Raw genomic sequence first — 12,787 nt, 5'->3', positions numbered from 1 at the left:
TCTCTCTCTCTCTCTCTCTCTCTCTCTCTCTCTCTCTCTCTCTCTCTTCATTACTCATTCATTTCAAAAAAACAAAGACCAAATTGAATTATTGCTACTCTTTCTTTTGTCGCAAGTAAAACGACGAAGTAAAAAAATCTAACCATTGGCTTTTTACTTGCCTAGGCAGAGCCAAAGCTCTATCTATCTATCTCTATCTCTTTGCCGATTATTCCTGCTGTTTCGTTGTTTGTGTCAATTTTTTTTTTGAATCGTCTCCTTTTACATGTTTGTTGCCGCCACCGACACACCGCGCCGTGTGTTTGTGTCGTGTGAAATCGAATATATTGTAATATTAGCGTTTTATATCGTGTCTGACATTTGATACACTACATACGCGTAAAAAATGCGGTAAATATACGTTTTAAGAGAGCGAGAGAAAGAAAAGCAGAGGGAGAGGGAGACAAGAATGAGACACATACTGCCATCGGAATATACCATTTTTCTGTTCTCGAATCGGGTTTGTTATTGCCTGTCGCTTGTTGCTCATACTCGCTTTGTGATTCTGCTGCTGTTGCCGCTGATTGTGTGTATGCCATGATAATCGAACATGCAATTGAGTAAGAATCACTTACATTTCCATAATTCGCAGTTATATGCATGGCTTATCGCCCAAAATAGCATCACATGATCTCGGCCATTCTATCGAGTGCTGGCCGAATTTTAGGGGGAATGATATTTACACACACACACACAAACACAAACACAACAGGGAGCCATTTACAAAGGAAATGCACGATATACGATTGAGTTTTGGGCCGCCGCGCATTGGGTTTCACGTGCTACGAAAATAGCAAATTCATCAATATTATGTGTTTTTTTTTTCAATAATTTTTCGCCCTCGCCCGACACAAGCCACGTCGAGCAATGTGCAATGGCATGCACAATTGCACATTCTATTTGCCGTTTGAATTTGCAAAATGACACACTGTTTATACAATGCAGTAATTCCATTTCAAATGCATCGCAATACACGTGCACTCGCCGGCTGTTTATCACAGCGGTTTTTCTTTGTTCGTATCACCTTCCTTCCCTTTGCGCCGCAAGTTAATGGTGTCAATAGCACTTTTTGATTCGCGTGAAAATTGTTCATTCATTTAAAAAAAAATCATCTGATTCGTTTTTAATTGAATGCAACAACAATGATAAGAATAAATCACACACACACATTGACCAAAAGCCGATGAAGAGTGTAATAAAGAAGAAAAAAAAGCAGGAGTATGCAAACATAAATTTTCGATCAAATAATTCGCAGGCAAAACCCAACGAAATTTTGCCAATGGAACGAATTTCGTGTGCCATTTCGAAGCTAAATAGAAACAACAAATTTTACGAACGTAAAAAGCCATTTCGATATTTACATCACAGTAACATGTCTGGCAGCTATTTCGGCCAAGTAATTTGATAATGTATAAATCAATCGTATCTAATTAAATCAACTGGTATGCGTAAGAAAATGGAAATGTTTCGATTTAATGTCAACAATGGGATCGATTTTATGATTTTATGAAAATTCGAATCGCTTCTCATGTATTGAGGTAGAAAAGAAAAATAGCTCGCCGCGGTGTGATTCCTAATCATTAAATTGTCTAGATTTGATTATTCCGTTGGCGAACAGTCAGTCCAAATGAAGTTTAAGCCAACTTAGCCCAGGATGATCATCAATTCGATCAAAATGGGTTTCAAGCAAATGAGAATATCATGGAAAAAGAACTTTTTTTTTACTTAAAATATAATGAGTTGCCGTAAACTGATCCATGAAATCGAATACAGCATGTTATATGAGACATTTAACAATATTCTGTTTCAGCTAAATTGAACGAAAGACCCAGAGCCAGCAAAATAGATCCCAGCAGGCGAACACTGAACCAGAAGGCTCTTGGCTTCTTAATATATTGATATTGAACACGCTGCGATTTCGTTGCGTAAATTTATACATGATTGTTTATCCGTAAACGGTTTTATGGGCAAATTACTTTTATCACACACACACACACGCACACACAGAGACACACTGAAAAAGGTGTGGGAGTGAAATGCGAGTGGCCGCGCGCGCGACTTTTCGATTCACCACTCGGACAAAAAAGTTGTTTGAAATCGGTGGACAGATGTATGCGACAACACAGTCCGGCCGATTTTTAATGTGAAAATTGTTTTGTATTCATTGAAATTGAGGTAAAAGTCAGTGGCTATAATTAAACATTTGATTTATTCACAAGAATGAATACCGAGTCCATTCGATCCGAATCCGGCTCTCACTCAGTCTCAACAACAATCAAAAAGACGAAAAGGAGAAGAAAAAAAAACAATTCACGAATATGAAACTTTTGTACGTTTCGCGCCATTTTATATGCCACATGCCGATCATCTGAATCCTTTTGGCTTTACGGATACTTTTGTATTGAATTACACCGTATGCATTTCAATCATTAAAAACAACCTCGCCTCTCCACACCGGAAAGCTGTAGAATGAACGAATAATAATAAATCGAAGTTTCAACGACTTTTTTACTTTTGCATTTGTCCTCTACATGCTTTTCTCTCTGCCCGTCTGATTCTCGGCAGCAAAATCAAAAGAATTCGAAACGATTGAGAAAAAAAAGGGGAAAAAATCGGTTTGCTTTTTATGCAAATGCCTTTTGTTTATTTGTCCGCTATTTGAAAATTACCTGTTTAGAAAAGAAACTGGCATTTGATGGCACACACAATGAAAATGAGACGAAAAAAGAGACACGATTGGGCTTCCAGCAGCACAAAAGTTACCGAAATCAGTGTCAGTTGACATTTTCGATGTCGCCGCGATCATGTTACAATTGCAAGACGCTATTTGAAATTGCTGTTTGGCACTTTGTTGAAATATTATTTTCGATGGAAGTGAGAAATGCTTTAATTAGAGTCGAGTCGTGAACAAAAAAAGAGAGATTTGATAAGAGCGCCCATTGCTACGGCATCAACATGAGATAGGACTGCTGGTGACATTTAGCGAGAAAGAATGATAGAGAGAGGGAGAGAAGGGGAGAAAAAAAAGGATCGAGTGAAGAATCGGCGCCAAATAAAACTGAATTTGAAACGAAGGCATATCGAATAATCGCAGCAGTAGCACCAAACAAACAGCCTGACGTACATACAGCCTTAGCATCGTATTCGTGCACAAACACAAAGTCACATGTGTACGCAAAGCCAATTGTCTAATATTTCAAAGCGAGCGAACGATCGATTCTCGGAAGAAGATACACACACACAAAAACTACCAGAGCGGCGCAAAAAGCATACGGATATTGAATTTTTTTCACGTCATAATAATTGAAACCACTACTTCAACTCATCTATCGATATCTCACGTTTGGCACACGCGAAGTCATTTCAGCAAAGTACAATAGAAACATAACCGAAATAAAAACGTGTCGATATCTGCTGCGTACCCAAATTTCATTCAGTTGATATTTTTTGTTTGGCATTGGCAATGGTGCACATGTTGAACGTCATGTGTGCCTTCAAATTCGGCACATTAGCGATGTTGCCGGCAACGTACATATTACATTATGTGTGTGTGTGTGTGACATTTTATATATTTCGGTTGATGTTGAAAAATTAAAATTTTGAAACCATGCATTTTCATACTGAACCAACATCAATGACAACGAAAAACTTTTTAATTACACCTAGTCAAATTCAATGGGTTCAACATAGTAATAACATAAACTGCAACAGCGGCAACAGTGAGTGTGTATGTGTGTATGTGTGTATGCTGGTGGGTGGATTTATTTCGTTGGCAATGTAAAATAGCATTGCGCACACATATGATGGCGATGATGAGGATGATAGTTTTTCCAGAGAGAGAGAGAGAGAGAGAGAGAGAGAGAGAGAGAGAGAGAGAGAAAGAGAGAGAGAGAAAGAAAAAAGCAGCCAAAAACCCTCAAATTTCGCCATATGAATACGTTTCGAAACAAAAACGGAATCTTGTACATATGCGGTGCAAAGTTCTAAACAATCTCAATTTACATCAACCGATGCGCTCATATATCGCTTCAATATTACAATTTTTAGCAATTGCTGTTTCCACAACGGCTGCTGTTGCTGCCGTTTTAGCAGCTATTATGCACTTATGTTTCCGTGCCGTATTCCAAGCGATTTGATTCCTTCATCGCGTGTGCTGCTATTTACATCTTTTTGATGTTGGACTGGAAAAGATTGCCGAAAACGTTTTATCTTCATGTAGTGTCCGATTGCAGCAAATTCATCTCATACAGCCCCGGTATGCATAAATGCGCGTGTATGGGATAGGAAAATTATTAGGTTTTCCGTCAAACGAAATCTATGAAATCGAATATCTTTTGTAGTTTCTTCATTTGTATCGGCTTCTTTCTGAGGAACGGAAAATGCCGAAGAGAGTTCACCCAGTCAATTTACTGAAGCAAAAACTGTGCATGTGTATGTGTTTGTAAGACAAGAAGCGAATGCATCCTTATGTCATTATGATGCAAATTAATATATTAAGTTGGAATTGGTTGAGCTAGAAACTAGCTGTTTTTCTAGCTCAAAATTTTCCCGGAGCGCGTATGTGTGTGTGTGTGTGAGAGAGAGAGAGAGAAAGAGAAGAGGAAAAAACGATGCCGTGCTCGAAATTGATATTCCAGCTTTTTAAAGCTTCCTTTCAATCACAAACCAGGTATATACTATACATCAGCAAAATGCGTTTTTTTCCCTGCGTCCACAATATGCATACAGACTTTGTATGTTTACGTAACTCAAACCTTTTCAATTTCAACGTTCTCAAATTCGATTACTATGAAAGAAACACCAGTTTTGTGTTGGATTTCATTGTTGCATATTTTCCCCGTGTATTTGTGTATGTGTTGGTGTACATGAGTTCAATACGCTGTGATATATTTTCTATGCAATTTCTAACCCTCTATTCAGTGGTTCTCTCTATTTCATGCTAGCTGCTGGTTGGTGCTGCTGCTATCGCTTTTGTTGTTTGATCCCATGATTTTTCGACGTTGCGTGAAAAGCAATATTTTTCCAACGGTGAAAAACTCCTCGAGATCGAATTCGTTTAATGCAAACAACACACAATTTCAATAAATTAGTTGTTTCGCTTTGATATCAGCCATCAAGCCATCGTTGTTGCTGTTGTTACACAGTATCGTCAAGAAGACTTTTTGTTTGTTCATCATCAACATCAGCAGCAGCAGCAGCAGCAGCAATGAGTAATTATCGATTATTGTTCGTAACATGGAATGTAAAATTCGGTACAAAGTTTCACGTGAACTATCGTTTGATAAACAACTTAAAAACGATTCGGTTACTTTGACCTGAGACAAACACGAAAAATTGAGACATTTGACAATGAAACACTATATCGACAAATAGGAAAGAAACACGCTGATACGAACAAATATGTCGTTGGAAATGAAGGAAGCCAACACAAGCGCGCCAATATTATAACAAAAATATCATTTATTGTGGCAACCGCAAAAGAGGGGCAGAGGGGCAGAGAGAGAGAGAGAAAGCCACACCGAAATCACTAATTTTGGCAATACTTTCCAATGAAATTCAATGCAGAATATTTTCGTTGACGCTTGAACACCAGATGTTGATATTCTATTGCTCATACATATGATTTACATTTGTGTGTCTTATTCGTTTACTCTTCGTTTTTTTCATTCGGCGCGCTTTTTTTGTCATTCAGTTAAAAATGAGTGCGATCATTTTTCAGCGTCAGAAAATATACACTTGAGCATATTCCAAGTGGCAAAATGAACGCGGAGACGCGTTTCACAAGTGACAAATGAAATATTGCAAAATGTGTGCGCACATCGTCGTCAACCGGCCAAAAAAGAAGAAAAATTAACAAAAATCCGAGAAAAAAAATTCATGGAAATTGCAGTCTTGTGTGTGTGTGTGTGTGTGTGTGTCAATGCTTCTTTTTTTTGTATTTGCTCAGCCATTTCTCTAGGCAACATTCTATCCATTTCCAATGCAAATGGCCACTCAATGTGTTTGCGAGAGAATCAAATAAAATGCCAAATCGTTTTTTATTTAGCCTATATCGGATGTCAGCGATCGATGTTTCGATTGCTCTAATTCATTCTTTTCGTTTTATATGTGTGCGAATTTGACTTTTTTTCCCTCTTGTTGTGCATTCATTTGCAATGAAACGGCGCTTATATGCTCGCTAATTCGTGGCCTCTTTCGGTGAAATAACGAAAATGTAGAGAGCGAAAAAGAGACGATCAACCGACAAACAAAAATCGACGCATGCTGAGCTGTTTACAAATACATTATTCTGCAAATAATTTAATGACTATTTAAAATGTGTAATAAAATCTGCAATGCATACTAAGCAAGTCTTCAAATAATCTCAATTAGTTAATTTTCGTGTTGCGTCTCGACACAATTCTCTTTCTCCTTCTCTCCCTCTCTCTCTCACTCTCTCTCTCTCTCACTCTTTCTCTCATTTCATTTCGTTCTGCTTGGACTTAATTTATATGGCAAATGATGTCACTTCATTGCTTCTTGTTACACGCTCACTGGTTCAATCATCTTCTTATTTTCCGTTTTCATCCATATTTAACATGTTGCGTATAGCATGAGTCAATTGCGTTTCTCCAAATCCAAAACAATGTACATCATTTTATCTGGAATTGATTTTCCATTTTGTCCGTTAATCCAAACAACGTTTTCAGCACATGATTGTGCAAGCTAAGTCGTGTGTTTAAATTGAAAGCAATTCATTTTGTTTTTGTTTCCACGAAGAATCGAAAGAATCGTTTATTTGGAAATGGTCAGCAAGCAACAGCCAAATAAATTTGATGTTTTAATCGATTAACACAAAATAATAATCAGCAAAAATCTGTTGGTTCGATCGAAATTTTGTGTGATTGTGATTGTGAGTGAGTGTGGTGTGTGTGTGTGTGCGTTCGTTCGTTGTTGTTGTTTCGCTTAATTTTGTACACATTGTATGGAAAATGTAATTAAAGTCTTACATTGTTTCTTGTTTGTTTGTTCGTCTAGGAATACGCTGAATCAGCGATGAATGAGCTGCTCGGTTGGTATGGATATTGCAACAGTAACAACAACGACCATTCAACCGAACGTTTCAATAGTTTGACAAACGCCAGAATGTCAACACCAAATTTTGCAGCATGTTTATCGCGGTCCGCATCATATTCAAGTACGAATCAGTCATCGAACAGCGCTGCAGCCGCTACCGCCGCCGCCGCCGCTGCCGCTACTACCATCACAACCGTTTCCGTTGGAACCAGCAGCAGCAATCGGAAGCGTGAAAACAGTCTATCGATGGACGATATTGATAATACAACCGATAGCATGTCGGCCGTGGATGAACTCACAAAGATGTCACCGCAAACGAGCAAGGACAGTATCAATGCACCAACAACAACAACAACAACAATAACCACCTCAGAAAAATCACCACTCGGGTCACAATCAGGTTTGTGTTTATATACCAGCCAGCTATCATGTTTTTTTTTGTAGTTTATTTTTAGTCCTAAGCACACAATTCATTACGTTCGGAAAAATATCGAATTATTTGAAAAAAGAAGAAGAAGAGTATCCGATTTATGAGGAAAATGAAACTCATTAAAATTTTCAAGAGAAAAACTCTCTACCCCGTTCATGTACGTCTCACGATCAATTGCTTGTCGGATATCCTATGAATACAATCGAATATTATCGGAATTCTATGCCAATACACACACACACACTCACACGATTCAAGTTATATTCATCCATCACACTACATATATGCATGAGAGTTATCCGTAGAAAATGATGTAATATGAAGTGTATCGACTCAATTTTCAATACCCGAATCGATTGATAATTAAATTTTGAAATTAAATATAACTTGAACGGGAATGAATGGTGGTGGTGGTAATGGTGTTGTTGTTGATGATGTTCAACAAAACTATTGAATGACTTTACAGCAACTCGTTCCTATTTTGATGGTTGTATTTTGGTGAAATTCGATACTTTTTTTCCATGAAAATCTATTCCTGTCTGTGCAACTGAATCATTTCGTTTGTTTGCCGTTATTTTTTTGCTTCCTCTCTCTCTCTCTCTCTCTCTCTCTCTCTCTTTCTCCATCAATCGCCTCATTTTTCTCGATTTAATATTTCTTTCTCTCTGATCCGATTTTCCAGATGAATGTGGCTGGTGCAAACGGGTGATTTCATTTGGTTCGTCCGAATTTTCGGCATCTTCGGAAGGGCTAAAATTTTGTTCGGAATCATGTTTCACACAGAGTCGTCGTGCATCATACAAACGGGCCAAAACATGTGATTGGTGCAAGCATATACGTCATGCGGTTAGCTATGTTGATTTTCAAGATGGTGCATCACAATTGCAATTTTGCTCCGATAAATGCTTGAATCAATATAAAATGCAAATTTTCTGCAAAGAAACCCAAGCACACTTGGATTTGAATCCGCATTTGAAAGACAAAGGCAAATCGTCCAACGAAAATTTAATTACGCCCGATTTATGGATGCGAAATTGCCGAAGTCGAAGCCGTTCATTGACACCGGACCAACGTTCGAATGATTCGCGAACCGCCACTGAATCACCCATCGCCGTAACACCAACAATCAATGCCGTGCCATCGATCAAAGTGGCTCCCGTTTCCAAACTACTGTCAACCGAACACGATGCATCGAGGCGACAATCAAAAGACAACGAGCCAACAACGAACGTTGAATTGAAAAACTATTCGAATTTTGCGCAAAAATCACGTGCACTGCGCAAACGTCGTACAAATCGTCTCAGCTCCAATTCAAGCAGTATCTTGGGCAATGAAACCATCAATAACAACGATAGCAACAACGAAAATCGAAATACTCATGGAAAAATCCACGCAACGAATTTGATAAGTGATCCAAATAGAATATGCCTGTTGCAGCCATCATTGATGTCGACTATGCCACCATCAAAGATTTCACCGTCATCGGCAAAGAACCAACAAATCGATGAACCAAATGCCGCCTTTTTGCAACGCTACCAATTGATGTCACAGCAATCGCCGAATTTGTTTGCAATCAATGAAAATCGTTCGCTACAAAATGCTCTACGTCAATCGGCCCCATTTATTGCTCCATTGATTCCGAATGCTGGCTTCCCCGATACTGGACCACCACCGCCACCGCCATCGCTATCATCGTCGTCATCGTTGCCCGATGCCATGCCAAAAATACTACCCGGTCAACCGCATCCATTGTTGAAATTTCTACCGATGCAACGGCAACGATCTGAACCGCCACCATCCCTGAATGCCAATCGTAAACATAGTTTTGGGCCCGAAAATAATCCAATATTTTTGATGCAACAACATCAAAAAACACAAGCGCTCAATGAATATGTGAGCCATATTTTTGGTACGGTAACACCACCGTCAACACTTCTGATGCCATACCCAATCATTTTGCCAATCCCGTTGCCAATACCAATTCCGTTGCCATATGAAGCATTTTTAAGAGCCGCCGAAGTCAAGCCAACCAATGCAAATTATGCGAACGGCGTTCGCAGTAGCTGTAGCACCAATGAAGATGATAGTCTAGCGAAAAATTGCCGAAAATCGAATGCAAACGATCAACCGCTTGATTTTACAAAAGATAACATTGCAAATGAAGTACTCAAAGCATCCGATAACGATGAATCTGATGATGACAAAGAAGATAGTAGCCGAAGCTCCAACAAGGATGGTGCAACACATATCAGAAATGAGCTGACGAAATTTCGGGCCAATCGACAAACGGCAAACAAACGATCATTGACCAAAGAGCCAACATCCGAGAATAATCGACCATTACGCAAACGGAAACGGGTCATTGACTGCGACTACATGCGATTACGGGACTCCAACTCAAATGACACAATCAATTCAAGAAAATCCATTTAATTTGAATCCTATTCAAAATTCACTTAACACAGTTGCTAAATAAAAAACGAAAAATTACCAATAAAAAATTATATGATGAAAATGTATACAATTCCCCTATTCGAGTAGAGAAATGTATGATGAAAGAAGAAAGTAAAACAAATGCCATGGTTTAAGTTAAATATTGGGATTTAATCCAAACTTTGAATCGTAATTTCCACAATTTTCTGTTTCTCTTTATCATTAGAATTAGTTGAGTTTTTTTTTTGTACATAAAAATTTCATTTTTCATTTAAAAAGAAAGAATTATAAAATATATAGAATTTTCTTTAAATTTAAATTAGAGAAATTTTTTTGCTGTCGAGAAAAGAGAGAGAGAGATAGAGAGAGAGAGAGAGAGAGAGAGAGAGAGAGAGAAAAAATAGAAACAAAACTGAAATTTCTCAATAAATCATTTCAATTGTATTTGTAACGTTTTAACATGTTTTTTTGCTTTGTTTTTAAGTGTTTTTTTCTTCTTCTCAGTCACTATAATTGAATGACTTGTTTCATATTTTGTGTTTATAAAAAAAAACAAAATACAGAAAAAGTGTACGTGTCACCATTGCAACAGATCGTTTCAATTATTATTAAAGAGTTCTTCTTTTCAATCTTTTTGTTTTTTTCTTTTTCAAATAAATTTTTGTTGTTGTTGTATTGCATCCGCTTGTTGGTGCTGTTATCAATTGGACTAGGATGAAAATTGTGTATTCGTTTTAGCCACCGTGTGTGTGTTTTTTCCTCATAAAACCGACCGATTCCGCCCGTATTTCCATTAGATTCCAATCATTTCGATAGCGTCCTCAATTATTGTATAGATTCCACAGTGAAATGACACCGTCGGTGCTGGCGCATGCCATAATCGGTGATTTCCAGAGGTCAACTTTGCCCGGTGAATAGGCGATATCATTGACAGCGGCTCGATGCTCAGTCAAAACGGTAAGTGGTCGCAAGCTTTTCCATGAGAATACACGTACACGTCCATCATTGCCACCCGTACTAAAGACCTTTTGATCTTTGCGTATGCGTACACAATTGATGCCCGCATTTTTGATACTAATATCACCGCGATTAATCAGTTTAACATCGTTATTGCGTTGATATCCAAAGATGCCAAGCTTATCGGTGGTATTACCATAAATGCCCCGGTTTGCCTCTGAACAAAAGTCAAATGCAATTGGACACTCTTCGAGTGTGGTCACATTGATAATGCTAGCGGTGCGGAGATCCCATGTAAGAAAAATGCCCGATTCATAGCCAGCCAACAGGTACAATTGATTTGAAATTGTGACGGGTTTCATGCACATTAAACTGCCAAGCTGTTGTGCATTAACACCTGGTGGCTCCTTTCTCTCGTCTAAAATGCCTTTTGGATTGAGTGTCATCGTTTGATCATCATCATCAATATTCAATTTGCCGATACAAATTTCGTTGTCATTGCTGGGATAATAAATGCGATCATCGTCATCGGTAGCGAAACGACAAAAACCGATATGGTTGGTGTCGTTGGTTGAGTCAAGCACATAACCAGCGTTTGCGATGTGCCATCGTTTAAGTATGCCGCCTTTTTGTTGTGTCACCAGTGTTTCTTCGCCATGATAAATCGATGTGACCGGTTCGCTGCCAATGGAAAAATGTAACGGCGATCGACATGTCTGTTCATGGGCAATCGACACAATATCACATACGATAGAAAGGGAGAAAGAGAGAAAGAGAGAGAGAGAGAGAGAAATAGAGAAATGCATGTGTGAATGGAGCCAATGGATTTATAATTGGCATTAGTGTCAATTGGAATGGATTCCAACGAACAAAAAAAAATGTGTAATACCTGCATATCCCATAGATAAACAGCACCTTTGGCTGTTCCGCTGAACAATCGTTCCGTACTGTGGAAACATATACAATTTACAGCACCCATATCATTTGCACGCATACAGAATACCGGGTCCGGTGGAAGCACAGCCATCTCTATTCTCTATTTTTCACGGAAAAAGAAGAAGTAATAGCGTATTATATTGAATCTAGTAAGAGTCTTGTTGTTGTCGAATCGTTGATATTGTGTGATATTTTTCTTTTTCTTCTTCTTCTTCTCTATATTGCGTAGTTTGTTTTTTTTTCTTTCTCGTTTTTTGTTGTTACTCTTACTTGTTTATTTAGTTTCCGTCGTTCGTTTTCGTTCTTCGTGTCACACACTTTCTCACTCTTGCTCGAAAAAAATGGTTTCCAGTTGCTGAGTCTTCGAATTGTGTGTGTCGTTTCACAAATAAACCACCGCTGTTCGCTGTCGAAATCGATGATTCGTTTAGGGCGATTCGAAAACCAATGGATTTGTTATAAATTGGATTATCACACCATTTGAAACATCGAATTTGGGTCGACGAACGGTTTGGAAATTTGCAATTGGAAATTGAACGAAAAACTAAAAAATGCAAAACAAAAATATTATCCAACCAAAAAATAATAATCAAAGCATCTAGTGTTGATGAGAGAAAGGAGCTCACTAGAACACGCACTAAATCACACAAATGAAGAAAGCAATGAAAATAAACAACATACACACGCACACCATATACATGCACACGTGCACCTATACATACACACACACACACGCACACACCTAGTGAGCATTTAGCGCAATAGAGGCAAGCTTCTAATGGAATCGAGAAACAGCTGGTCGAATTGAAATAAAAGCGACGTCTTCTGTTTAGTATGCGTTACCGTCGATTGTATAGCAGTTTGCTTGTTCGCGTTTTATGTTGACAGCTCATAAATGCAAACGGCGTCTCCACTTAGCAACGTTCAGACCAATGC

The 12,787-nt window shown here is 38.4% G+C and overlaps 3 protein-coding genes across 4 annotated transcripts in view; 1 reads left to right on the top strand and 2 right to left on the bottom strand.

The window, feature by feature from the left end:
* The window catches only part of LOC129576679 (sine oculis-binding protein homolog), a 15,222-nt gene extending 4,886 nt beyond the window's left edge, over positions 1 to 10,336 (top strand). The window contains exons 1-3 of one of the 2 annotated variants that reach the window (XM_055462099.1): positions 6,714 to 6,826; positions 7,057 to 7,495; positions 8,208 to 10,336. In XM_055462099.1, coding sequence (XP_055318074.1) covers positions 6,824 to 6,826; positions 7,057 to 7,495; positions 8,208 to 9,958 — 2,193 coding nt within the window. In that variant the 5' untranslated portion in view covers positions 6,714 to 6,823 and the 3' untranslated portion in view covers positions 9,959 to 10,336. Of the gene's footprint in view, positions 1 to 6,713; positions 6,827 to 7,056; positions 7,496 to 8,207 lie in introns of those variants that run through there. The other variant, XM_055462098.1, reaches the window with a different exon arrangement.
* The window catches only part of LOC129576687 (cytochrome c oxidase assembly factor 5), a 152,660-nt gene that overhangs the window by 95,378 nt on the left and 44,495 nt on the right, over positions 1 to 12,787 (bottom strand). The gene's annotated exons all lie outside the window — the stretch shown is intronic.
* Positions 10,377 to 12,510, bottom strand: LOC129576683 (guanine nucleotide-binding protein subunit beta-like protein 1). Its single transcript, XM_055462106.1, has 3 exons — positions 12,122 to 12,510; positions 11,805 to 11,951; positions 10,377 to 11,631 (listed from the first exon to the last, which is right to left on the bottom strand). The coding sequence occupies exons 2-3, from the start codon at positions 11,940 to 11,942 to the stop codon at positions 10,780 to 10,782; spliced, it is 990 nt and encodes a 329-aa protein (XP_055318081.1). The 5' UTR covers positions 11,943 to 11,951; positions 12,122 to 12,510; the 3' UTR covers positions 10,377 to 10,779.

This window comes from Sitodiplosis mosellana, unplaced genomic scaffold (assembly GCF_009176505.1).
Source record: "Sitodiplosis mosellana isolate CC-2019 unplaced genomic scaffold, AAFC_SMos_1.0 Smas_scaffold_6191, whole genome shotgun sequence".
Lineage (NCBI taxonomy): Eukaryota > Metazoa > Arthropoda > Insecta > Diptera > Cecidomyiidae > Sitodiplosis > Sitodiplosis mosellana.
The sequence above is the reverse complement of the archived record's forward strand: the minus strand, read 5'-3'. Positions and strand labels throughout refer to the sequence as shown.

Coding starts and splice junctions, on each gene's coding strand:
- LOC129576683 (XM_055462106.1), bottom strand. CDS start 11,942: ATGGCTGTGCTTCCACCGGACCCGGTATTCTGTATGCGTGCAAATGAT. Junction 11,632..11,804: donor TTTATCTATGGGATATGCAG/GTATTACACATT, acceptor GCCCATGAACAG/ACATGTCGATCGCCGTTACA.